A 25845-nucleotide genomic window follows, 5' to 3' on the forward strand; every position below is an offset into this window, starting at 1 on the left:
CAAAATTCACAAAATCCCCAAGTTTGGTGTTAATCAGACTAGTTTTGACTAAGATACAGCCATTTAAAAACATCAAAATTAACAAAGAAATGTTTCGTCATCCGGCGTCATACATTTCTTTGTCAATTTTGACGTTTTCAAATGGCTGCATCTTGCTTACTATTGTGTCTTTTAACGCCAAACTTGGGTATTTTGTAAAGCTCTGTCTGCACTTTATGACTATAGGGATCAATAGTTGATAATCCCATAATTTACAGACTCGTACCTAGTCCTTTTCGGTTTGCAATCAGGCAATGAAGAGCAAAAACTAGCGAAAGTAAAAGCGGCGAGAAAAAGGAAAGGAAAAGGACAAGAAAAACTCGGATCAGGTCAGCAAAAAAAGTTTTGGCTTTTGCGCATGCTCCAAAGTAAAACATTGTACAATTTGGTACCTAATCTTCAGGGAAATCTTGCTCCTCTGTAAGAAATTGTTTTTTCAGCAAGGTTAAGACCAATCCTGGGTCGTGGCAGCCAAAAAACGAGTTAATGGTAAAAAACAGCATTTTTTGAGAAAATTTGCTAGTTGAAGAATACAGAACTTGTTACTAGTATATCCTAACGCAAGAAATTGTCCCATCTATATTATGACCAACATGACAGGTCGTTTTAGGTCGTTTTTATAACCCTCGGTTTCAAAACGTGAACTGATTGGTTTTGGATCTTGTGGTGCTTCGTGCACGATTTTGGAGCTCTTGGTTTTCGAAATTAAAGGCTTTGTTTACGAATTGGGTTCGACGTCACTGTCAGCGTTTTCGGCAGGCTCCGGGCTTCCACCCGTAGCTGGCGTGACAAACGGTGTAAATTGTGGAGACAAAGCAAAATATACTGACGGAGCAAGCACGAGAAAATACTTCTTTTTTCCAGATATAAACAATAAATTAATGTAAGACCTCGATCGTTCACACTTCCCCGGAGCAAAAAATAGAAGTTTAGAAACGCAGCATTTTTTCTGCAGTCAGGTCCACCGTTAGTCTCCTCAGCAAGCGTTGCGTGACATCCCAAAAAACGGCTGCGGAGGAGACTAGCCCACCGTCCGCCTACTCCGTCACGAGAACAGAGCTTTTCGAAACGCTCTTCAAACGGAGGAATTTGAAAACGCTGGCTTTGCGGAAAAAAACATTTTAGAAACAAAGCTGATGATGTCATAATAATCATGTGGAGGTCTTCCTCAAACGCAAATCCAAAATGATCGGTGATTGTTGCATGTTGCGTTTTCAAATTTCTCCGGCGTAGTGTGACGTGTGGACGGGGCCTTAGTAATTAGATAACTCGCTGAGGTCAAAACCACCAGGCCGGAACTTGTGTCTGTTTCTATTACGCCAACTGTCATATAGTTGATGACGTTTTCTCTTCACTGCAGTATTGATTTACGTTTTCAAACATGGCGGAAATTTCAGCCAATATGTCGCCAAAATGGCGAGGATTCTTGCCATCGTGCACATCATTGTGGGAACTTTACTCATCGGCAGTTTTGTTATCGCTGAACTTGAACAGGAAGACTTATCGACAGGCTATGGATTCTTCTGAATTTGGACGGGTGTTTGGGTAAGTTGTGCTTGTGTCTATTTCCATGCCCTGCATGCGATCTTTGATTCGAAAAGAATGTCGATATCTAAGCTGAAAAAAGGTAGATTGTCAATTTGACGCGGGTTAACTATTGAATCTTGATGTATTGGCATGGTTAATTCTGCTTTGAGACAAATTTCGATCTCCTTGACGAGACTGTTCGGAGAAAAGGGCTCCAAACAGACGCCTCGAGTAAATACGTCTTGAGATATTGCATACAAATACTAACTGTTTGTTGTACGTAAACTAAGATCGAAAAATGTCCTAGTTGACGTCGTGTTCATCATCAAGCAATCGCCTCTTTCGATTGGTCCGACCAATGTTATTCACAGACTTGAAAAACTCTGTCTTTAAACTCTTTTTAAAACTGTAAAGAATCTCCACATGTCGCAAATGTAATTGTTATGAAGCTGAAGAATCCTCAAGGACGGAAACGAAAGGGTACTTACCCTTCGTCCGTGTTTGATATCACAAAATAATGAACTTATCATCAATATCGCTAAAATCGACCAGTTACTCCACTAGATCTGTTACCAAATTCTTTTAATTTCAATTTAACCTTCTGTTATAAAACCCGCCAAAATGTCGCTCAATCGAGCGAGCTCACAACTCAGCAAAATTTTGGTTATTTCTCTGGATATATTTTGATTAGATGCATGCAAATTTGTGGTGTTTAGTTCTGTTCATTCTTCCGTGTAAAATCAGTCTAGTTTCCAAGTCTACCTTACATACATACATTTTATTTTTGTTTTCAAATTAAAATTAGAATTATAACATGCCAGCGCATACTAGAGCTAATCTAGGCGGGTCATATTTTAACGAATTATTAATATACAACTAGGTACAACTAAATACAACTGAAGGCAAAAAGAGAACTAAAGAGACTAAAATTGACATCAATGATTAGAGACAACTAATAAACTAACGGTATTACAAATAACAATTAACAACAGTTACGACGAGAGACTACATATACACTAAAGCGAAATAATTAAATATTGACGAACACATACTAAGAGGAAAGAAAATAAACTGCATGCCTTCTTTTGGAAAGAACATTATATTTTATCTTTGACCTCCTAAGTCTGCAATTACGATATTTAATATACTTTGTTCGGTAAGATAAGTGGCAGCTTAGGTGCCCTTAAAACGCTAAGAATTCTTAGCCATGGAAATATCATCGGGGCAATAGCTATTCATCATAAAGAGACAAAATCAGAAATATAGAAAACGAAAGTTTAAGACAAAATTATTAGTTAAATATCTGTAGCTTTAGGGACCAATGGACTCGTTCTATTCTTCTTTAAAGATTAAAAGATAGCTAAATTTACTAGTTACCAAATTCACTTGAAAACTTCTTGAACACACACTTTCACATTTACCACTTGAGCTGTACTACGGGTCCTCGAAACTATGCTTGAATAAATTGTAAGAAATATAACACAATATAAATTCAGTACGTTCTCAGATTTACTTACTACTTACTTACTTAAGTAAGTATTGTGCTGTAATATTACTATTTTCCTTCCTTTATATTGTGTTTGTAAATTAACAAAAAAAGATGACACGTAAGGCCTCAAATGCATTTTGCAGAATTATAAGAGGCCCTAAATTGGAAACCTTTTAATGAAGAAAATACGGAAATGGTATGTAATACAAAAACGCCAGTGGTGAGCACAGTGTTCTAAAGATCTCATGATTGTGGCAGGGACTCTCCTTGAAAAGCACAGAAGGGTTCCTGTTTCTGTTCCACAGTATAATAGTGATATCAATGGAGACAACGTCTTCAGAAGTAAATAATTCAAGTTCGATTGAAATTATTAAATTCAAAATTTAAAGAAGTTGTTTGGGTACAAACACTGTAATACGGTAAATTTACTTTGTTCAATATGCATGGAGCACAAAATCACGTCAATTTCTCTGAGAACTATTTAGAAGGTTCAACTTTCAACTTTAACTTTCAAACTTATTGCATCCATCACTTTTACATTCAATATATTATAACTATTCTTACAAACAGTCTTAAAATCGAAAAGTAGTGAGGAGTCTATAGAAAAGTAGAATTGCTTGAGAACCCCTACAATGGTCATTACTTAATCTAAGGTTAAATGCTTGCCTTACAATCAATCAAAGACAACAGCAATGCATGATAGATACATAAATGTAGAAGCAATGAAGAGGAATTTGCCACTACTGTCATTACCCTGCTTTGATGAGTCTGTTATTCAGGTTTAGAAAAATTAATGCAGAACAAAAATAGCTTGCTTTATAAATATACATATTGTTTACTTGCCAGTTTGAGACAAAAAACCAAAGTCCAGTATTCCTCTACAGTTTGCCTTGTTAATATAAAAGCAATTTGTGTTCTATTTCAGATGTGCGTTACAGGAGGTTTGGGTATACTTGGGACTCGCAAAGACCGAAGTACTTCTCGCAATGTCTTTGTAAGTTGACAACATGTTGTTCGTCCGAAAGGACGTCGTTTGGTTGTATATTTTATGCAGTAATTAGATCCGACTCTAAGATTTCGTTAAGTTAAGCAGTTACTACTTATGTGGGTTTTTCGCTTTAGGACATGAGACAACCTAATATAAAGTTTGGCTGTCGATTTTTTTTTACTCCGTACAGAAGAGAGAAAAACAAACGAAATCTAGTTATCTAGAAGTTATAATTTCTTCTAGATAGTAAGAGCGTCTGTTTTCGTCAACTTTTTTTCTGCATTGATAAACATGTGCACGTGAAAATACATTTGAACGTGAGAATAAATTTGAACGGAAACACACAAGAGTTCTATCCACGAACTTCAAAGCTAGAACCACCTTGTACATTGTGTAATTGACAAAGCGTGAGGTCAAGAAGGCCAAGCTCTTTTATTTCGTGTTTATGGCCCGACACAGAGTCGAGGTCTGTTAACACTCAAAAAAAACAAACAAAACAAAACAAAACAAAAGAAAAACGAAGAGGTTAAGTAATAAAAGATTTATTATATGGAAAAAGAACGCTATTTTCTTGCGGGACACAGCGGGTAATCCCGGGCGGGTAAGATAGCGCCACCTTGCTCGCTCGGGTACACAATAGACCCTTTTCATAAATGTCTGCCAATTTAAAATTCTTTTGTATGTATTTAAATTAGCCTAACTAAGCTCGTTTGGGAGTAAAAATTCTTTTGAATTATCAACTCAAGGAACGAGGTTAGTCAGGATAATTTTAATACTTACAAAAGAATTTGTAATTGGCAGCCATTTATGAAAAGGGTCTATCACAGCACAAAATTCGGTTTATCTTGCCCGCTCACGGAGCTAGCCATACAATATAACGCAACAGTGCAAGGTACTGTAAAGCACCCAAGACTGCTTAAGGTTACTTCCCACCTTCGCAGGTGCCCCTCGGGAAAAAATCGTACGCGCGCCAGTTTCAATAAAACCCCAACAAACTATATATCATAAGAAAGCTTAATAAATGTACTTTACGAAAAAAAAAAATACAATTTCAGTAAAGTTTTCTTTTAGGAAGTGTCAGGAGGCGGTAGGGCGTGAAACGACCGAGGCTTCTTCTATTGAATTTATTGGGTATCGGATTCCGCAGTACGAGCAAAATGGCTGCACAGTCTTATTCACAAGGCATCAATCAACGAAAGTGTGTCGGGCTTTTTCGATATTCTGATTGGTTGTCTAGATATCCACTTCTAAAGTTGGAGTAACTAAAAATATGCGAGACGTGTTGCGTAAATGGACGCCACGGGAAAAATGTGTTAAATATCAAAATTTCCCGACGCACTTTGGTTTGTCATTATCTCTGGAATGTTCTAGCAAAATTTCACGAAAATCCGACAAATCTGCATACCCTATAAATTCGCTCAAAGTGGATGTATTCCTCCAAAAATCAAATGCGAGATTTTAGCTTGTAAAGGTTCGTAAACAACTCGCGCCACGCCCGGAGATTATCACGCCTAATAAAACCGCAAGCCAATGGAACAACAGGACCTCTTAGTGCCTATGACAATAGATCAAGATTTCCCGGGAAAAGCATCGCATTGCAACATGGTTTTTTTATCTCGCTCAGTGGAGTTCAATTCAGGACGGCGACGTAATATAATGGGCAAAGACGCCAAAGGCAATGCAAAGGCAAAGGCAAAACCCGCGCCAAAAAGGTTACAGGGGGAAAATGTGCCGCTGAAAAACAAGACGTTAAGGAATCGACGGACAGCTTAAGAAATACCCTTATTGCTGAAATGAGTTCCCCTGGGTAGGTTTCATTTTCTTCATCACTTGCGCCAGATTCCGACGAAAAATCTTGTTCGCAGCCTGCACTGACGTTAACTTTGATTTTTAAGCTACTTGCTCCAAGGATATTCCAACGCTCCGGATCTTCAGCAGACGCCGAAGATTGTCGAAGGCGTTTGGCCAAACCAAGGGCCTTTGTCGCTTTCGGTAACGTTTTTTTTTTCTTTCCTTGACAATATGGAGCTTTTTCTTTCTTCTTTGAGCCGGTTTTTTCGTTTTCTTTACCCAAGGCCTTTTTTCTGCTTTTGATTTTTCCATAGGAGTTAGCGTAAAGAGCTTCCACGTGTGAATTTTTGTCAAGTGCGTGATGAAAATAAAATTTGCAAATAACATGAAATACGAGCGATGAGCGTTTGCCGCGAAAATTTCCCCAGGATTCTCGCCCGTTGACAAGATTGTGACACCTTCCTAGTTTATTAACTTTATTTGAAAATACGTTTTTTCTAATTAACTCGGCCGCTTTTTGAGATTTTTAATGTTTTTCTTTTGGAAACACTAGATAAAATGACGAACTTAAATTTTGTCAAATAAAAGAAAAAACGATTTTTTTTGGCCTCTGAAGGTGGGAAGTAACCTTAATAAGTTTCATTTGGATCACACCATACTGTTTCAACCTAGAAAAAAAAGATACAAAGCTGTGAATTCCACACTGCTGCTAAATGGAATCTTTATGTTTCTCATCTACACACTCAGTAGTTAGAACATGCTTTTTATAGAAAACTAGAAATCTCACAAGCGGGTTAAGCAAATTCTGGGGTTTACTCAGCCATTGAGTATTGCCCGCTATGTCTCGCAAGGGAATTTTGCCAGATAAAGGGCATCCAAATTGGCCATCGTGTTAATCTTGCCACGCTCTTCCTATTATTATGGCTCACAACAAACACACAAAAAAATTTCATAAGTGAAAAGCAGGTCAAGCGAACTCAAGTTTTAAAGGCCATAAGTTGTACGATTTTAAGACACTTAAGAATGAATGATAATCCGAGAATGTCAGACAACAATTAGCAAAACGAGAAGTTATAGGTAGTTCTCACATGAAAATACGGTGTTAATAATAATAATGAAGAGTCGAAACAAAAAGTAATACTGACGAGAAAAGGCTACGTTCTGTGCTGGATTTGAGTCCTTTGTTGAAGGAAGGTGTCGGGTGATTGATGTAATATGCCTCTTTTTATGAAAGAAGATTCCAATCGCTGTTGCAGTCTAATACTCTAACTTCTAGTTTTGCCAGTTGCTGTCTGAATTTAGACCCAATGAACATTCTCGAATTATCATTCATTTTCTATGTGCTAAAACTATTACCTGGCCTGGTACTAGCGTTAAGACACTTAGCTGGTCATATCTTATCTTTTCCTCAAGGCTGGTGTGTTTATGGGATTCTCCATCACCTCAGCCGTGTTTGGTGGAATAATCATCATTTTCGACAGCTTAGCAATTGCTGATTACGAATTTGACGGACCAAAGGGTCTGAGTGTCATCATTTTGATCCTTGGGATTGCGGAGGCTGCCATCGGTATCTGGGCTGCCGTGTGCCTCTGTATAATGAAACCTTGCACGTGTTACTATGGCAATACACCACAACAGGTGAGTTATGCGGGAGTGATCTATTGATAATTCAATTATGCAACTTTAGAAGATCTGCTGTCTTGTAAATAAAGAACTGAATTGAATTGAATTTTCTTCATGTAACGGAAAATCATTTAAAATAATCAAACAAACAAACAACAAACAAAAGATCAATCAAAAGTATGAATCAACATGCCAAACTTCAAATATTTCAATCTTGTTAAGTGCGCTGAGGCTATAGAAAGAGCGGTAGAACGCAAATGTTTGTGATGTCAAATTGAAAAAGTCTGTGAAAAAACTTATTATAATTTTGCGCTTTCTTCAAAAATTTACATGATATTTTTATCTTCACGTACTAAGAGCATTTCAGTGACATCATGGGACCGCTTTTACCGCAAATGCCACAAAACCGCCATGATAACGTCCTTTTAACCCAGACTCGGATGTGCAAACCACAGCGGTACGAGGAGAAGGGGAAGGGGGATGGAGCCCTTTTCATTAAAGGTCCAAGAGACCCTTGCTTTCACCGAAGGTATCATTATATTAACAAGGAACATGGTTCTTTTGTCGTCTTATCAATATCAGTTTTCATGCCTTTCTTTTTTTCTTCAGTGTGAAGTGATGTATTACCCCAATAGCGGTTCTGTCATGAACCAATACCCTAGTGGTGTTTCTCTGGCCGTTCCGATGCAAGCAGGCAGTGGCATGATTCCAATCAAAACAGTCACACCAGGGCCTCAGGGAGACCAACCACAAATGGCCGTGGTACCCGTTTCCGGAATGGTGGGTAACCAACCTCAGTTTGCTCAAGTTGCTACATCTGGAGCCATGGCCACAGCTTACCAACGTCAGGAGCCACCCACATATAGACACGGAGGTTATACTAAGTTGGAAAACGACGAGGTATGAGTAGTATCCCAAACTTTTCTCATCTGATACCCAAGGCAAGATTTAACTGCAGGCCAGGGCAAAGTCAGTCGTAACGGGCATTTTGACAGTCGGAAAAATAAAGCAGAGTGAAAACCTCTCTATACAAAACGTCCTATCCCCGTGTGAAGATGCCACTCAATTCCGGTAGTTCATTTCGCAGCTGATTATCAGCAACGTAATTACGCTCGAGTAATGCTCGTTTCAAATAGATAGCGAGGAAAAAAAAAACAGAATTCGCGCGTTTATTTTATTTTATTTTATTTTATTTTTTTCGCGCGCCACGATCGACAAAGTTAGCGAAATAGGGACTACTCGTAGTCTACAACGTAGACTTACGGAAAATTCCTTCGTCTTGTTTATTTATTACCCGACTCACCTCTCGCGACTTTGTCGCTTGCTCAGCCGCTTCGCAGTCTAAAAAATCGACGCTCGCCTCCCTCGCTTAGCTGTTCTATCTTGAAACTCGTGAGGTTGACTTTTGGCAATTCTGTGTACAAAGTAACATCATTTTAAATCGATTAGTTAATTCAAATTTGTTCAAAAATTTTTGGCTTTCATTTCCATTGCTTTACCTCTTCGAATTTACCAACGTACTCTGTAAATATTCACACAAACTCAACCTGCTTTTTTTGTTTTTTTTGTTTTGTTTTTTTAGTTTCCAGTGAATACTTGAGATGTGTGACAGAAGTTCGGTGGTAGCCTGGTAAACACCATAACCACCAGTTGTACGTTTCTCACGGAAGACAAAAAAATGTTTACAAATAAAGCTCTAGTGTTAGTTTTTAATGTGCTAGCATTTTACTTTTATACCCTTCAGCATCATTATGGATGTAAAATAAAGTATTGCAAGGTTTTTTTTTTCCTCTGGAGTTTTAAACCTTCAGATAAATTGCCCATAGCACCATAACGAATGAACTTACAGTAGTAAAAATTATTAAAAACTGAATCATTAGATAATGTAATTCAAGAGCTTTCATTGGATTAGCTATCGTGGTATAATAAGGGTGTTTTCTCAAAACAGCTCTATTTAAAGGTGACGTTACACTTGACGATGTTCCATTACAATTGTCTCGATACGGTGCTCGATTGTGCGCCGACCCGATCCAAAACTCGCAAGATGATTCAGACACTTTCGATATGATCAGAATGTTTTGCCGTGAAATATTTGACAAAAAAAAGAGAGACCAGTAGAATAATACGAGCTTGCTACAATAGAATCTCGATCTTACGAAACTCTATATAACGGGGTCCACGGTATAACGAACGAGATTCCTCAGCCCGGTCAAAGCTATAGCAAAATGCATGGAACAGAACCTCGATTTAATGAAATCTTCGTTATCACAAACACAATCCAGAACACCAAATGTATACTATACCACGGTATAACCGAGAAATGTGAACACGCGACAAAAAACCCAGCTGCGCTCTCTCGTGAATTTTTTTTTTTTTTACAGTCGAAGAGAAATTTCGTCTCTCCGCGCGGCCATCGGTATCCTTTATTTATTATATGACAGGGCTGCAAGACCAATTTACTTTTTGTCCTTTATTTAATTGCGCGAACCGTAAACAGATAACAATTCTCGCGTTAATATTGACTTGGTAGGTAGGCAGGCAGTTAGATAAGCAGGTTTCCAGGTAGGTAGGCAGGGGTAGCTGGGTAGGCAGGTTTTTATATGCAGGTACTAATAGGTAGGTATGTAATCAGGCTGGTTGGCTGATGGGCAGCTAGGCAGATAGGCAAGATAACAGGCTGGTGAGAACCTACTTATCAACCTACCAACAAACGTTCACGGAATGAAACAACCACTTCTTATCGCTTTAACAGCTTTAATTGCTAAGAAAACCATTTGTTTTGACGTCATTCAAGAAAAAAACTTAACTATCAATCATTTTAACGCGCTTTATTTATGTCTAAGTAAATTTCGCTTTAATGCGATGTCCAAGATCTATGTCAAACAATGTATTGGTTGTATCGCAGGATTTAGCGAGGTAAAAATATATAAAATTGTTAGAAGCTATTTAGAATAAAGAGTAGCGAGATAAAAGTATGACGTCTCGGCGACATGTCACTATTATCAAATGCAAACTATTATGTGTTGGGTAACGTTATATAAAGAATATAGAGTGGGAAAATACCTAAAGGACAAACAAAACCAAAGATCTAACAATCTTCACGAGCGGTTTACCACCTTAAAGAAATGCCGCGGAAAGTTTGAGTGCCTTATTTAGGAGGTGCTTTTTATGAGGAAAAAGAGTCCGATTCTGAACACTCAAAATGACTCCATTCCAGCGAAACTTTTTTTAGATTTTTCTCATTCTTTGGTTTATCCCCGCCTCATTTATTCTAATGTACTTTCCCACTCTATATTCTTTATATAACGTTACCCAACACATAATAATTTGCATTTGATAATGGTGACATGTCGTCGCCGAAAAGTTATGTTTTTATCTCGCTACTCTTTATTCTAAAATGTTTTTCAAAACGTTTTGTTATTAGAAACTATTAAAGTGGTCATTATCCATTTTAAAATATATATATATCGGTATATCATGTTATTCGAAATATTTTCTAGATTATATTCTTAACTTTTACAAGCTTGAAAATTATGACTAAATCAAAATCTACGCAAATTTGTCGTTCAGTCATTGCAACTGAATGATGGCTACCGAGAAAACAAAAACATCAAATCAGTACAGAAGTTCTTTTCTAACTCAAAGAAACTACCTTCGAATACTTAACAACACCTTTGAAGTACTTAACTACATCATCGTTTCACAGTGCAGCGCTTCATCGTAGGACGGAGGCGTGTCAACCTGCAAAGTTTGGGAACCTGAGGCAACAGCTTCATACGAAGGAGGTGGATTATTCGCTGCTGATGAAGAATCAGGAATCACGACTATTTGGGGTTGGTCTTCATGATCCTGTGCTCGTGGAGTCACAGTTTGGAATTCAACGATGCCATCGTCTGCTTGTATTGGCACAGAGGCATAGGGCGGAGGCATGTCAACCTACACAGTTTGATAACTTGAAACAACGTCTTCATATGAAAGAAGTGGATTATCCAGCGCTGAAGAATCAGGAAGCTGAACTATTTGGGGTTGGTCTTCATGATCCTGTGCTCCTGGAGTTACAGTTTGGAATTTAACGATGCCACCGCCCGCTTGTATTGGAACGGAGGCAGCGCAGCGAGGCATGTGAACCTGCAGTTTGGAAACCTGAGGCGATGGCCTTAGACGGAGGAGGTGGATAATCCATTGCTCTAGCCTATTCTGGCAGAACGACTATTTTGGAGTGGTTGTCATTTGCCCCCGGACTGAGAGTTTGAGTTTCAACGGTGCCTCTCTCTGGTTGTACTGGAACATTGGCGTCGGACCGAGGGATGAGAACCTGCACAAGTGGGAGACCTGAGGCATCGGCTATAGACGGAGGAGGTAGATCATCCACCGCTTTAGAGTCAAATGGCAGGACTGTTTGTTTGTCCTTTGCGCCCGGAGCGACAGTTTGGATTTCAACCGTGCCTCCCTCTGATTGTATTGAAACGGAGGCGTCGAACCTGCACAGCGGCGAGAAAAAGGAAAGGAAAAGGGTAAGAAACACTCGGATCAGGCCAGCAAAAAAAGTTTTGGCTTACGCGCATGCTCCAAAGTAAAACGTTGTACATTTTGGTACCTAATCTTCAGGGAAATCTTGGTCCTTGGTAAGAAATTGTTGTTTTCAGCAAGGTTGAGGCCAATTCAGGGTCGTGGCAGCCAAACAATCAAGTTAATGGTAAAAAAAAAACAGTATTTTTCTAGAAAATTTGCTAGTTAAAGAATACAGAACTTGTTGCTAGTATATCCTAACGCAAGAAATTGTTCCATGTATATTATAACCAACATGACAGGTCGTTTTAGATGGTTTTTATAATCCTCGGTTTGAAAACGTGAACTGATTGGTTTTCGATCTTGTGGTGCTTTGTGCGCGATTTTGGAGCTCTTGGTTTTTGAGATTAATGGTTTCGTTTACGAATTGGGTTCGACGTCACTGTCAGCGTTTTCCACAGGCTCCACGATTCCACCCGTAGCTGGCGTGACAAACGGTGTGAATTGTGGAGACAAACCAAAATAAACTGACGGAGCAAGCACGAGAAAATACTTCTTTTTTTCCGGATATAAACAATAAATTAATGTTAGACCTCGATCGTCCACACTTCCCCAGAGAAAAAAAATAAAAGATTAAAAACGCAGCATTATTTCTGCAGTCAGGCCCACCGTCCACACTACTCCGTCACGAGAACGGAGCTTTTCGAAACGCTGTTCAAACGGAGGAATTTGAAAACGCTGGCTTTGCGGAAAAAAACATTTTAGAAACAAAGCTGATGATGTCATAATAATCATGTGGAGGTCTTCCTCAAACGCAAATCCAAAATGATCGGTGATTGTTGCATGTTGCGTTTTCAAATTTCTCCGGCGTAGTGTGACGTGTGGACGTGGCCTTAGTAATTAGATAACTTGCTCAGGTCAAAACTTGTGTCTGTTTCTATTACGCCAACTGTCATATAGTTGATGACGTTTTCTCTTCACTGCAGTATTGATTTACGTTTTCAAACATGGCGGAAAATTCAGCCAATGTCGCCAAAATGGCGAGGATTCTTGCCATCGTGCACATCATTGTGGGAACTTTACTCATCTGTTTTGGCATCGCTGACCGTGCATTGGCACCCTCTTCGAAACGCTATGGATTGTACGGAATTTGGACGGGTGTTTGGGTAAGTTTTGCTTGTGCCTATTTCCATGCCCTGCATGCGATCTTTGATTCGAAAAGAATGTTGATGTTTAAGCTGACAAAGTCTAAGTCTATCAACTTTATTGGTCACAAAATTACAATATAATTAAAAGAAGAAAAGGACCAATAGGAATTGCGCGAACGGGAAAATAAAGTTACCCATGCGAGGCGCAACCCTAGAAGCTAGTAAGAATGGTGATAGAAAATCAAAAAGTTAGATTGTCAATTTGACGCGTGTTAACCATTGAATTTTGAAGTATTGGCGTGGTTAATTCTGCGTTGAGGCAAAGTTCGATCTCCTTGACGAGACTGTTCGGAGAAAAGGGCTCAAAACAGACGCCTCGAGTAAATACGTCGTGAGATATTGCACACAAATGCCAACTGTTTGTTGTACGTAAACTGAGATCGAAAAATGTCCTAGTTGACGTCGTGTTCATCATCAAGCAATCGACTCTTTCGATTGGTCCGACCAATGTTATTCACAGACTTGAAAAACTCTGTCTTTAAACTCTTTTTAAAACTGTAAAGAATCTGCACACGTCGTAAAATAATGTAATTGTTATGAAGCTGAAGAATCCTCAAGGACGGAAACGAAAGGGTACTTACCCTTCTTCCGTGTTTGATATAACAAAATAATGAACTTATCATCAATATCACTAAAATTGACCAGTTACTCCACTAGATCTGTTACCACATTCCTTTAATTTCAATTTAACCTTCTGTTATAAAACCCTCCAAAATGTCGCTCAGTCGAGCGATCTCACAACTCAGCAAAATTTTGGTTTTCTCTGGATATATTTTGATTAGATGTATGCAAATTTGTGGTGTGTTTAGGTCTGTTCATTATTGCGTGTAATATCAGCCTAGTTTCCAAGTCTACCAAGAAAATAAACTGCATGCCTGCTTTAGGAAAGAACATTATATTTTATCTTTGACTTCCTACGTCACTCTTAAACAACAACAATAGCTGCTGTAATCTTTGCATTTCTTAGAGACTACCTCTTATATACCCATTGTTTTATTGTACAATTTAATTTATACATGCTACATATTTTAATTGTATTTACATTTTTATTGTTATTCCTTATTTGTAAATAATTTTAATCTATTTTTGTTGTGTCCCCAATTAGTTGTAAAAACTAAATACATTGACACATTAGAAAAACTTTTACTTACTTACTTACTTACTTACTTACTTACTTACCTACTTACTTACTTACTAAGTGTGCAATTACGATATTTACTACATTTTGTTCGGTAAGATAAGTGGCAGCTTAGTTGCCCTTAAAACGTTAAGAATTCTTAGCCATGGAAATATCATCGGGGCGATAGCTATCCATCATAAATAGACAAACTGAAATCAGAAATATAGAAAACGAAAGTTTAGGAGAAATATATTATTTAAACATCTGTAGCTTTAGAGACCAATGGACTCCTTCTATTCTTCGTTAAAGATTAAAAGATACCTAAATTTATTAGCTACCAAATTCACTTGAAAACCTCTTGAACACACACACTTTCACATTTACCACTTAAGCTATACTACGGGTCCTCGAAACCATGCTTGAATAAATTGTAAGAAATATTCAATACAATATAAATTCAGTACGTTCTCAGATTTACTTACTACTTACTTAAGTAAGTATTGTACTGTAATATTACTATTTTCTTTCTTTTTATTTTGTTCAGTTTTTTGCATGCATATTGTGTTTGTAAATTAATGAAAAAAGATGACACGTAAGGCCTCGAACGCATTTTGCAGAATCTTAAGAGGCCCTAAATTGGAAAACCTTTTGATGAAGAAAATACGGAAATAGTATGTAATATAAAAACGCCATTGGTGCACACAGTGTTAAAGTTAGTTCTAAAGATCTCAAGATTGTGGCAAGGGCTCTCCTTGAAAAGCACAGAAGGGTTCCTATTTCTGTTCCACAGTATAATAGTGATATCAATGGAAACAACGTTTTTAGGAGTAAATAATTCAAGTTCGATTGAAATTATTAAATTCAAAATTTAAAGAAATTGTTTGGATACAAACACTGTAATACGGTAAATTTACTTTCCCCAATATGCATGGGGCACAAAATCACGTCAATTTCTCTGAGAACTATTTAGAAGGTTCAACTTTCAACCTCAACTTTCAAACGTGTTACTTCCATCACTTTTATACTCAATATATTATAAATATTTTTACAAACAGTCTTTAAAATCGAAAAGTAATGAGGAGTCTATAGAAAAGCAGAAATGCCTGAGAACCCCTAAAGTGGTTATTACTTAACTTAAGGTTAAATGCTTGCCTTGCAATCAATCAAAGACAACAGTAATGCATGATAGATACATAATTGTAGAAGCAATGAAGAGGAATTTGCCTTTACTGTCATTACCCTGCTTTGATGAGTCTGTTATTCTCTTTTTGGAAAAATCCGTGCAGAGCAGAAATAGCTTGCTTTATAAATATACATATTGTTTACTTGGCAGTGTGAGTCCAAAAATCAAAGTCCAGTATTCCTCTACAGTTTGCCTTGTTAATATAAAAGCACTTTGTGTTCTATTTCAGATGTGCGTTACAGGAGGTCTGGGTATACCTGGGACTCGCGAAGACCGAAGTACTTCCCGCAATGCCTTTGTATGTTGACAACATGTTGTTCGTCCGAAAGGACGTCGTTTGGTTGCATATTTTATGTAGTAAATAGATCCAACTCTAAGATTTCGTTAAGTTAAGCCGTTACTACTTACTTATATATGGTTTTTCGCTTTAGGACATGAGACAACCTAATATAAAGTTTGGCTGTCATTTTATTTTTAAACCGTACAGAAAAGAGAAAAACAAACAAAATCCAGCTATCTAGAAGCTATGATTTCTTCTAGATAGTTTTCATACTCAAAGCGATCATTCATAAACTGGAGAGTACAAGCGACTGTTTTCGTCCACTTTTTTTCTGCATTGATAAACATGTGCACGTGAAAATACATTTGAAAGTGAGAATAAATGTGAACGGTAAAACACAAGAGTTCTATCCACGAACTTCAAAGCTAAAACCACCTTGTACATTGTGTAATTGACAAAGCGTGAGGTCAAGAAGGCGGGATATTGGCCAAACTCTTTTATTTAGCGGAGTCGAGGTCAGTAACCACGCCAAAAAAAAAAAAAAAGAAAGAAAGAAAAAAAAAAAACGAACCCAGCTATCTTGACCGACGAAGTTGATTAATGAAAGATTTAATATATGGAAAAAGAATGCTATTTTCTTGTGGGACTCAGCGGGTAATCCCGAGCGGGTAAGATAGCGCCATCTTGCTCGCTCAGGTGGCCAATCACAGCGCAGGATTCGGTTTATCTTGCCCGCTCACGGAGTTAGCCATACAATATAACGAAATAGTGCAAGGTACTGTAAAGCACCGAGGACTGCTTAATAAGTTTCATTTGGATTACACCATACTGTTTTAACCTAGGAAAAAAAGGTAGAAAGCTGTGAATTCCACACTGCTGCTAAATGGAATCTTTATCTTTCTCATCTACACACTCAGTAGTTAGAACATTCTTTTTATAGAAAACTATCTCACAAGCGGGTTAACCAAATTCTGGGGTTTACTCAGCCATTGAGTATTGCCCGCTATGTCTCGCAAGGGAATTTTGCGAGATAAAGGCATCCAAATTGGCCACCATGTTAATCTTGGCACTCTCTTCCTATCACTATGGTTCACAACAAACACACAAAAAATTTCATAAGTGAAAAGCTGGTCAAGCGAACTCAAGCTTCAAAGGCCATAGTTGTACGATTTTAAGACACTTACAGAATGAATGATAATCCGAGAATGTCAGACAACAATTGGCAAAACGAGAAGTTATAGGTAGTTCTCACATGTAAATACGGTGTTAATAACAATAATGAAGAGTCGAAACAAAAAGTAATACTGATGAGAAAAGGCTATCATTCATTTTCTATGTACTAAAACTATTACCTGGCGTGGCACTGGAGTTAAGACACTTAGCTGGTCATATCTTATCTTTTCCTTAAGGCTGGTGTGTTTATGGGGTTCTCCATCACCTCAGCCGTGTTTGGTGGAATAATCATCATTTTTGTCAGCTTAGAAATTGCTGCTAACCATTTTGACGGAGCAATGGCTCTGAGTGCCATCATTTTGATCCTTGGCATTGCGGAGTTTGGCATTGGCCTCTGGGCTGCCGTGTGCCTCTGTATGATGAAACCGTGCACATGTTACTATGGCAATCCACCACAACACGTGAGTTATATCCGGAAATGATCTATTGATAATTTCAATTATATAACTTTAGAAGATCTGCTGTCTTGTAAATAAAGAACTGAATTGAATTGAATTTTTTGAAAATGAAACGGAAAATTATTCCAAACAAACAAACAAACAAACAACAAACAAAAAATCAATGAAAAATATCAATCAACGTGCCAAATTTCAATTATTTCAATCTTGTTAAGTGCGCTGAGGCTATAGAAAGAGCGGTACAATTGGTTAACAGAGCAAAAGTTTGTGATGTCAAATTGAAAAAGTCTGTGAAAAAACTTATTATAATTTTGCGCTTTCTTCAAAAATTCACATGATATTTTTATCTTCACGTACTAAGAGCATTTCAGTGACATCATGGGACCGCTTTTACCGCAAATGCCGCAAAACCGCCGTAATAACGTCCCTTTAACCCAGACTCGGATGTACAAACACCCACAACGCTATGAGGAGGAGAAGGGAAAGAGGGGATGGAGCCCTTTTCATCAAAGGGCCAAGAGACCCTTGCTTTCACCGAAGGTATCAGTATGTTAACGAGGAACATGGTTCTTTTGTCGTTTTATCGATATCAGTTTTCATGACTTTCCTTTTTCCTCAGGGTCAAGTGATGTATCCCCCCAATAGCGGTTCTGTCATGAATCAATACCCTAGTGGTGTTCCTGTGGCCGTTCCGATGCCAGCAGGCAGTGGCAAGGTTCCAATCCAAACTGTCACACCAGGGCCTCAGGGAGGCCAACCACCAATGGCCATGGTACCCGTTTCCGGAATGGTAGGTAACCAACCACAGATTGCTCATGTTGCTACATCTGGAGCCATGGCCACAGCAAACCAACCTCAGGCGCCACCCACATATGGACACGGAGGTTATACTAAGTTGGAAAACGACGAGGTATGAGTAGTATCCCAAACTTTTGTCATCTGATACCCAAGGCAAGGTTTAACTGCAGGCCAGGGCAACGTCAGTCGTAACGGGCATATTGACAGTTAGAAAAATACAGCAGAGTGAAAACCTCTCTATACAAAACGTCCTATCCCCGTTTGAAGATGCCACTCAATTCCCTGGTAGTTCACTTCGCAGCAGATTATCAGCAACGTAATTAGACTCGAGTAGTCCTTGTTTCACTTAGATAGCGAGAAAAAAAAACAGAATTCTCGCGTTTATTTGTTTTCTTTATTTTTTTCACGCGCCACAATCGACAAAGTTAGCGAAATAGAGACTACTCGTAGTCTACAACGTAGACTTACAGAAAATTTCGTCTTGTTTATTTATTACTCAACTAACCTCTCGCGACTTTGTCGCTTGTCCGGCCGCTTCGCAGTCTAAAAAATCGACGCTCGCTTCACTCGCTTAGCTATTCTATCCTGAAACTCATGAGGTCGACTTTTTGCAATTCTATATACAAGGAAACGTCATTTTAAATCGATTAGTTGATTCAATTTTGTTCAAGAATTTTAGGCTTTCATTTCCATTGCTTCGCCTCTTCGAATTCACCAGCGTATTCTGTACATGTTCACACAAACTCAACCTGTGTTTTTTTCTTTTCTTTTTTAGTTTCCAGTGAATACTTGAGATGTGCGGCAAAAGTTCGGTGGTAGCCTGGTAAACATCATAAACATCAGTTTTACGTCTCTCACGGAAGACAAAAAAATGTTTACAAATAAAGCTCTAGTGTTAGTTTTGAATGTGCTAGTATTTTACTAATATACCCTTCATCACCATTATGGATGTAAGATAAAGTATTGGAAGGTTTTTTTTTTTCCTCTGGGGTTTTAAACCTTCAGATAAATTGCCCATAGCACCTTAATAATTGAACTTAGAGTAGCAAAAATGATTAAAAACTGGATCATTAGATATTATAATTCAAGAGCTTTCATTGGCTTAGCTATCGTGGTATAATAAGCCATATATTATACCATGCTCTTGAAATATGGTAGGCATATAGGTATAAGTTTTGGGAACGTTTTTTTTTTATCATTACTTTTAGTTTATATTAGTTTTCTATAGTTTGGAGGCGTTTTTCAATAAGACATTATTTCATTTGCGCTCGCTGGATATGAGATGAGTATAGCCAACGAGGCGCTACGCACCTCGTTGGCTATCTACCATCTTCTATCTATCGCGCGCTTGTGGAATAATGATTAATTATTCAGCCTGTCTTTTTATTATCCTGTTACGTCAGAGTACAGTTATGATGGCAGCTATAAGAATATCCTTTTGTTGTAGTTTTTTGAAAACTACTTGTTAAACTTGATTCAACGCAGTATAGATCTAAGATAAAAATTTTACAAGCAGACTGTTTTTTTTTTTTTTTTTTTTTCTTTTCAGGTAAAGTTTTATGGTTTGAGATTAATTGTCTTAGGAACTCAATAAACAAGCTTAAACTAGCAGACATTGTTTGCATTATTCTAAGCCTGAACAAAACGAGAATCAGTCGACGACCAATCCCGCTCAATTGAAATCAAACAACCAACTGAACATGTTCAGCTTTGATAAAGCGGTTTCAATTGGCGTCACGGCAGATGTATTCGTGTTCTTAGAAGTTTTCTCGTTTGTGAATTGAATTCTTTCTTAAGTAAACATTTTCTGTTGTTTGGGAATACCAATTTGGTCAGCATGAAAACGCTCTATAACATTCGACGAAATTTTATAAGGCGTACTGAATCTTAAAACCTGGACAGACGGACTCGCGAGTAGCCACAAGTTGAACTTGCGTAGAGACTTCAGTGCATTGGGTGGCCAATCGCACTCTCAAGTTTCCTTACAAGTACCTGCATGAAGCAAACAAACCATTTGAAGGCTACATTTCCTGCATTTGAATGGCTAATAGGTTGCTATAAAAACGAATGGACGTCACTCAACTTGCGTTGACTTGGGTTGGTGGCCAAGCAATAAAAAACTTTCGTCGACTTGATCTCGACCAAAGTGAGCGCAGATCATCTCAAGTTCACGCGGGCCTGGCCAAACGAAGCCACAAGTAGACCAAGGTTAGCAACCTACGTCTGCTAGCGAGCCCGTTTTAGCCAGGACTTTAAGGCGAGTTTGAGCCTTGCCAACCCCTGTTTTGATTTGTTGCAAGATTTAAAAAATACGCGAATCTGATTGGCTCTCTTGTCGTTTACTATTTACAAATAGTCCATGAGTACACGTGACAAACGCGAATGGAAGATTGTAATAAGATTACTGATAGCTATTTTACCAACTATTTTTAAAGCTTTTTTTCTTTGGTATGAAAAAAGCCGACGAAGGGGAAAGGCGGGCGGTGGGGTGGGGTGGGGGGAGGGGTTCTCAAAACAGCTCTATTTAAAGGTGACGTTACACTTTACGAAGTTCTATTACGACTGTCTCGATACGTTGCTCGATTGTGCGCCGACCCGATCCAAAACTCGCAAGATAATTCAGACAGTTTCGATATGATCAGAAAGTTTTGCCATGAAATATTTGACACAAAAAGAGAGACCAATAGAATAATACGAGCTTGCTAGAATAGAATCTCGATCTTACGAAACTCTATATAACGGGGTCCACGGTATAACGAACGAGATTCCTCAGCCCGGTCAAAGCTATAGCAAAATGCATCTGCATGGAACAGAACCTCAATTTAATGAAATCCTTGTTATCACAAACACAATCCAGTAGACCAAATATATACTATACCACGGTATAACGGAGAAATGTGAACACGTGACAGAAAGAAAGAAAGAATCCTGATTGGAAGAATTTTTTTACTTAAGCGTCGTTTTTAGCAATTTTTGTTTTACACTACAGTAGTTTTCTGTTGTTTAAGTCGTGTTACACTATTCGCGTGAAAAATATTTTACTCATTCGCTGCGGTCACTCATGAAATAGTTTTTTTACACTCGAAGAGAAATTTCGTATCTCCGCATGACCATCAATGTTCTTTATTTATTATATGACAAGGTAGTCTTGAGGTAACTTCGAGGGCTCTGATTGGTTCTGATCTTTCTTGGTCGGGATTTTGCAATACGAACCGTTTCCATGGAAATGACCATAACCCGTGTATTCTCTTTGTTTTCAAAAGCCGGCAACCGAGTAATAATAATAATGATGTGAAGGTGAATTAATCAACATGAAACGAGCGTGGGACAAAGAGAAATTCTGAGTCCCCGACAGGAATCGAACCCATGACCTCCCGAACACCAGGCGGACGCTCTATCCACTGAGCTACCAGAGCTCATGGAGAGCAAGGTCATTTAACTGAGTTCATATATGACAAGTGTCCTGCATACTGCTAGGATCAACGCGATCGAATTCATCATGAGTAGTGATAAGTTAATAAAGATGGTGAATTTTAAGCTCGGCAATGAAATGACACGAGCGTGGGACAAAGAAAAATCCTGAGTCCCCGAATTCGATCTAGCAGTATGCAGGACAGCTGTCATATATGAACTCAGTTAAATCACCTTGGTCTCCATGAGTTTTCGTAGCTCAGTGGATAGAGCGCCCCCCTCTTTGTCTCACGCTCGTGTCATGTTGATTAATTCACCTTCACATTTCATCATCGAGCTTTAAATTCACCATCTTTATGAACTTATCAATAATAACGATAATAATAATAATAATCAAAATAACAATAGTCGTAATAATAATGATAATAACAATAATAATAATAATGATAATAACAATAATAACACTAACAATAATAATACTAATAATAATAATCATAACAATAATAACAATAATATTAATAACAATAATATTATTAATAATATTAATAATATTATTATATAATAATATAATATAATAATGATAATAATAATAATTACGTAGCACATTGTTTCGTTTTATAAATATTCCTTATTGATGCATTTGAAGAAACAGCAATCAACATCACCACAGAAGGACGGAAGCATCTGGGTGCGGCGCTGGGCTCCAGGTCTTATCTTGAGCAGTACGTTAACGGTAAAGTCGAAGAATGGGTGGGGCAGGTGACAAAATTGGCCGAGTTTGCTTTGTCGCAGCCCCAGGCTTGCTACGCGGCATTCACTTTTGGGTTAAAACACCGCTTGACGTACTTTATGAGAACTCTACCTGATATAGAAAATCTACTCGCTCCTTCGGAGCGCGCAATAGCCGATGCCCTAATACCCTCCATTACAGGTCACAATTGTACAGAAGCTGAACGTGAGCTATTGGCGCTGCCAGTGAGAATGGGAGGTATGGGCCTAATAAATCCGAGCCAAACAGCAGCTTTAGAGTATGCAGCATCAGCCAACATCTCTGGTCCACTAGCCCATCAAATAAAATCACAGTCGCATAAGCCACCAGACGAAAGTGAAGTACACGCTGTGCAACGGGAGATGAGCCAAGTGAAGTATCAGTATCTGAAGGAAAAACTTGATGAGGTGAAGGGCTCGATTTCTGGAAAAACTTTGAGAGCTGTCGACCTTGCCACTCAGAAAGGTGCTTCTAGTTGGCTTACTGTTTTGCCAATTAGAGATATGAATTTTGATTTGAACAAGAGTGAGTTCCGAGACGCTGTGAAACTCAGGTATGACTGGTGAGTTCCTGATACTCCCTCTGTTTGTGTTTGCGAGGACATATTCAATGTGGATCACGCTATGATATGCAAAAGAGGCGGATTTATCATCCAACGCCATAATGAACTAAGGGATTTGGAGGCGGAACTGCTTAGCATGGTATGCAATGGTGTCGAAACCGAATCAGTTTTGCAAGACCTCACAGGAGAAGAGTTGAATAGGGGAGCCAACACCACCCCTGATGAGCAGCTGGATATAGTTGCTAGGGGATTCTGGGAGAGGCAGAGGTCGGCTTTTTTTTTATGTCAGAGTATGCCATCCGAATGCAGACTCCTATAGAGATTTGGATCCAGACCAGATATTCAGGCAGCACGAAACAGAGAAGAAGCGCCAGTATGCCAGCCGTGTGTTAGAAGTAGAGCAAGCTACATTCACACCATTAGTTTTTAGCACGACGGGTGGAATGGCAGTGGAATCTAATCGATACCATAGTAGACTTGCTGAGTTAGTTGCTACAAAGACGGGCGAAAGTTATGCGACTACCATATCATGGATCAGGGCAAGAGTATCTTTTGCGCTGCTGAGATCAGCATTACTTTGTTTAAGAGGCTCGCGAGCACCTAGGAGAGTCCACTTAGAACTGTCGGACATTGATTTAGATATCGAAAAAGGACATGCAAATATTCGTTAAGGCAATTGAGAATGCTATTTCTGGGGAACTCTAGCCGAAACCACGATCACTGAGCCAAGAAGTGGACCTGCATATAGCTACAGTGTATTTTTAAAGTAGAGTTTTTGCCATTTAAATGTGTAGAGTATTTTTTACTATTCTTATTTAAATTTTTTCGACAAATGACAATAGACAAATTTATAAGGGTTGTAAAGAATGAGTGTAATTTGTAATTCGTTTGTAAGTTAGTATTTCCCTGACATATATATTGTCCTAAGAATTTTTACAGTTGTAATTTTTTATAAGCCAGTAATAAACATTATTATTTTTTTATTATTATTTAAAATAATAATAATAGTAATAATAATAACAATAGTAACGACTATTTTAACAGGATGACCCATCAGCATATAAGCACAATACCGACAGGAAACCCCTTGAAATCTTAATTGATCGCAAGGACACTTTACCATTTTGTGCCGTCAAATCTCTGGTAGATTACTGCAAATCACGAGGGGCCCTCACGGGACCGTTATTTTGCCAACAAAACCTTACACCGATTACGGTCTATCAATTTAACACCGAACTTTCCCGGTGTTTACAATTTTGTGGCCTTGATACCAGTCGATACAAAGGCCACAGCTTTCGAATTGGCGCTGCTTCGCTCGCGGCTGATAAGGGTTTCTCAGATGCGCAAATCCGCACTCTTGGCCGCTGGAAATCTGATGTTTTCAAAATATATATCCGCTCTGAACGCCTCCAAGCCAATTAAGTTAAACATGTCAATAGGTCACGCACCATCGAAACACTTTTATACGTTTTTCTTTTTTTCCTCAGTCTCAGAAATGTAGGTCAGACATGGGCTGCTACTATTTCTGACGCATTGATTAGTACTATGATCAAGACTGTAGTTATTGTTGTAGGTCAGACAAGGGCTTCTACATTTTTCTGCCGTCAATTATTTTAGTAGCATTTTTTGTTTACACGCGATGTCGGAAACTGAGGTCAGACATGGGCTGCTGCGGTTTCCGTCGTCACATTACCTTTTTTGTTGCGCGTCATTGTGTGACAGCAACGTGGGTCAGACATTGGCTGCCATATGTTCTGTCATTTTACGGTATTGTAAAATCTCGACGGTGACGTAAGTCAGGCACGGGCTGTTACTGTTTCGTCCATATTATTCTACTTTCTCTACTATAACTCGGTTTTTCAGTTCGCGAGCTCTGCAGTGGTGTCTTGGTGGGGCTGCCACATTGTTGTGGCTTTTGGCGCCTTTTTCGCCCCACCTTTGCTGAAAATGATAATTTAATTACCATGGACATTGTTAACAATTAACTTTTATTTGAGTTTCTATTAAAACCGCCAAAGTATGAGTGGCCAAGAAATGCCAGTTCACGAGTTGATTATTTGTTGTACACCATATCATCCTCAGCAAACTAGTGCGATACCGCAGAGAGCTCCCGAGTTCATTTCCGTACAATGTATCGGCATAAATAACAATTCTTGCGTTGATATTTCCTTGGTATAATTATATAGGCAGAGGTAGGCAGGCAGGCAGTTAGATAAGTAGGTAGCTGCATAGGTTAATAGGTAGGTAAGCAGGAGGTAGTTGGGTGGGTAGGTTTTTACATGCAGGTAGGTAGGTCTGTGGGAAAGTACTAATATGTAGGTAGGTAATCAGGCGGGTTGGTGGGTTGGCTGATGGGTAAATAGGCAGATTAGGAAGACAATAGGCTGTTGAGAACATACTTATCAACCTAGCAACAAACGTTCGCGGACTAAGACAACCATTTCTTATCGCTTTAACAGCTTTAATTGCTAGGAAAACCATTTGTTTTGACTTGATTCAAGAATAAAACTTAACTATCAATCATTTTAACGCGCTTTAACTATTTATAGGCAAGTTTCCAACTAAGGATCAAAACGGATTTCAAAACGGAGTTATAGACTTCCCCTACCTTGTCACCTTGAAAGAAAATTTCCCGGGAGACCACGTTCCATGCCACGTAAATCACATCTTCGATTTCCGTGTTGCCAGCATGGTTGTCCTGATGTTGCAGTGGATATCACACCCGACTAGTATTGCGGGGGGACGTGGGTTCAAATCCCACTCAGGGCGAATTTTCTTTCAAACATTTATTCACTTTAAAATATGATTATTTGGGGTGCACAGGGCCAGGGGTTCTTTCTATCTCTGACATTTATTTCTCTCAGAAATTTATTTCTCTCGGACATTTATTTCTCTCATTTCTCTAAGACATACTCAT

The 25845-nt window shown here is 38.5% G+C and overlaps 2 protein-coding genes and 1 pseudogene across 4 annotated transcripts; all 3 read left to right on the top strand.

Annotated features, from left to right (window-relative positions):
• The first annotated feature begins 922 nt into the window (after window positions 1-922).
• LOC145496238 (uncharacterized) lies at window positions 923-9381 on the top strand. 3 transcript variants are annotated; one of them, XM_081475934.1, is made up of 6 exons: window positions 923-1584; window positions 3199-3251; window positions 3981-4049; window positions 7248-7472; window positions 8067-8357; window positions 9040-9381. In XM_081475934.1, the coding sequence occupies exons 2-6, from the start codon at window positions 3249-3251 to the stop codon at window positions 9055-9057; spliced, it is 606 nt and encodes a 201-aa protein (XP_081332060.1). In that variant the 5' UTR covers window positions 923-1584; window positions 3199-3248; the 3' UTR covers window positions 9058-9381. The 3 variants fall into 3 exon arrangements, with proteins under 3 accessions (XP_081332060.1, XP_081332061.1, XP_081332059.1); XM_081475935.1 differs by lacking the exon at window positions 3199-3251; XM_081475933.1 differs by lacking the exons at window positions 923-1584; window positions 3199-3251 and having other exon boundaries at window positions 3480-4049.
• Window positions 9382-12921: 3540 nt separating this feature from the next.
• LOC145496236 (uncharacterized) lies at window positions 12922-20281 on the top strand. The gene is made up of 5 exons (XM_081475931.1): window positions 12922-13132; window positions 15707-15775; window positions 17167-17391; window positions 18008-18298; window positions 18962-20281. Exons 1-5 carry the CDS (start codon window positions 12974-12976, stop codon window positions 18977-18979), a joined length of 762 nt encoding a protein of 253 aa, XP_081332057.1. The 5' UTR covers window positions 12922-12973; the 3' UTR covers window positions 18980-20281.
• Window positions 20282-22406: 2125 nt separating this feature from the next.
• On the top strand, window positions 22407-23890 carry LOC145496214 (uncharacterized; annotated as a pseudogene).
• Window positions 23891-25845: the final 1955 nt, after the last annotated feature.

Source organism: Orbicella franksi, chromosome 8, assembly GCF_964199315.1.
Source record: "Orbicella franksi chromosome 8, jaOrbFran1.1, whole genome shotgun sequence".
Classification (NCBI taxonomy): domain Eukaryota; kingdom Metazoa; phylum Cnidaria; class Anthozoa; order Scleractinia; family Merulinidae; genus Orbicella; species Orbicella franksi.

What these genes read in the sequence shown, in the direction of transcription:
- LOC145496238 (XM_081475933.1), top strand. Translation starts at nt 3,849, where the DNA reads ATGCAGAACAAAAATAGCTTGCTTTATAAATATACATATTGTTTACTT. An exon ending in GTACTTCTCGCAATGTCTTT is followed by an intron (nt 4,050 to 7,247) that starts GTAAGTTGACAA and finishes CTTTTCCTCAAG; the next exon opens with GCTGGTGTGTTTATGGGATT. An exon ending in ATGGCAATACACCACAACAG is followed by an intron (nt 7,473 to 8,066) that starts GTGAGTTATGCG and finishes TTTTTTCTTCAG; the next exon opens with TGTGAAGTGATGTATTACCC.
- LOC145496236 (XM_081475931.1), top strand. Translation starts at nt 12,974, where the DNA reads ATGGCGGAAAATTCAGCCAATGTCGCCAAAATGGCGAGGATTCTTGCC. An exon ending in GAATTTGGACGGGTGTTTGG is followed by an intron (nt 13,133 to 15,706) that starts GTAAGTTTTGCT and finishes GTTCTATTTCAG; the next exon opens with ATGTGCGTTACAGGAGGTCT. An exon ending in GTACTTCCCGCAATGCCTTT is followed by an intron (nt 15,776 to 17,166) that starts GTATGTTGACAA and finishes CTTTTCCTTAAG; the next exon opens with GCTGGTGTGTTTATGGGGTT.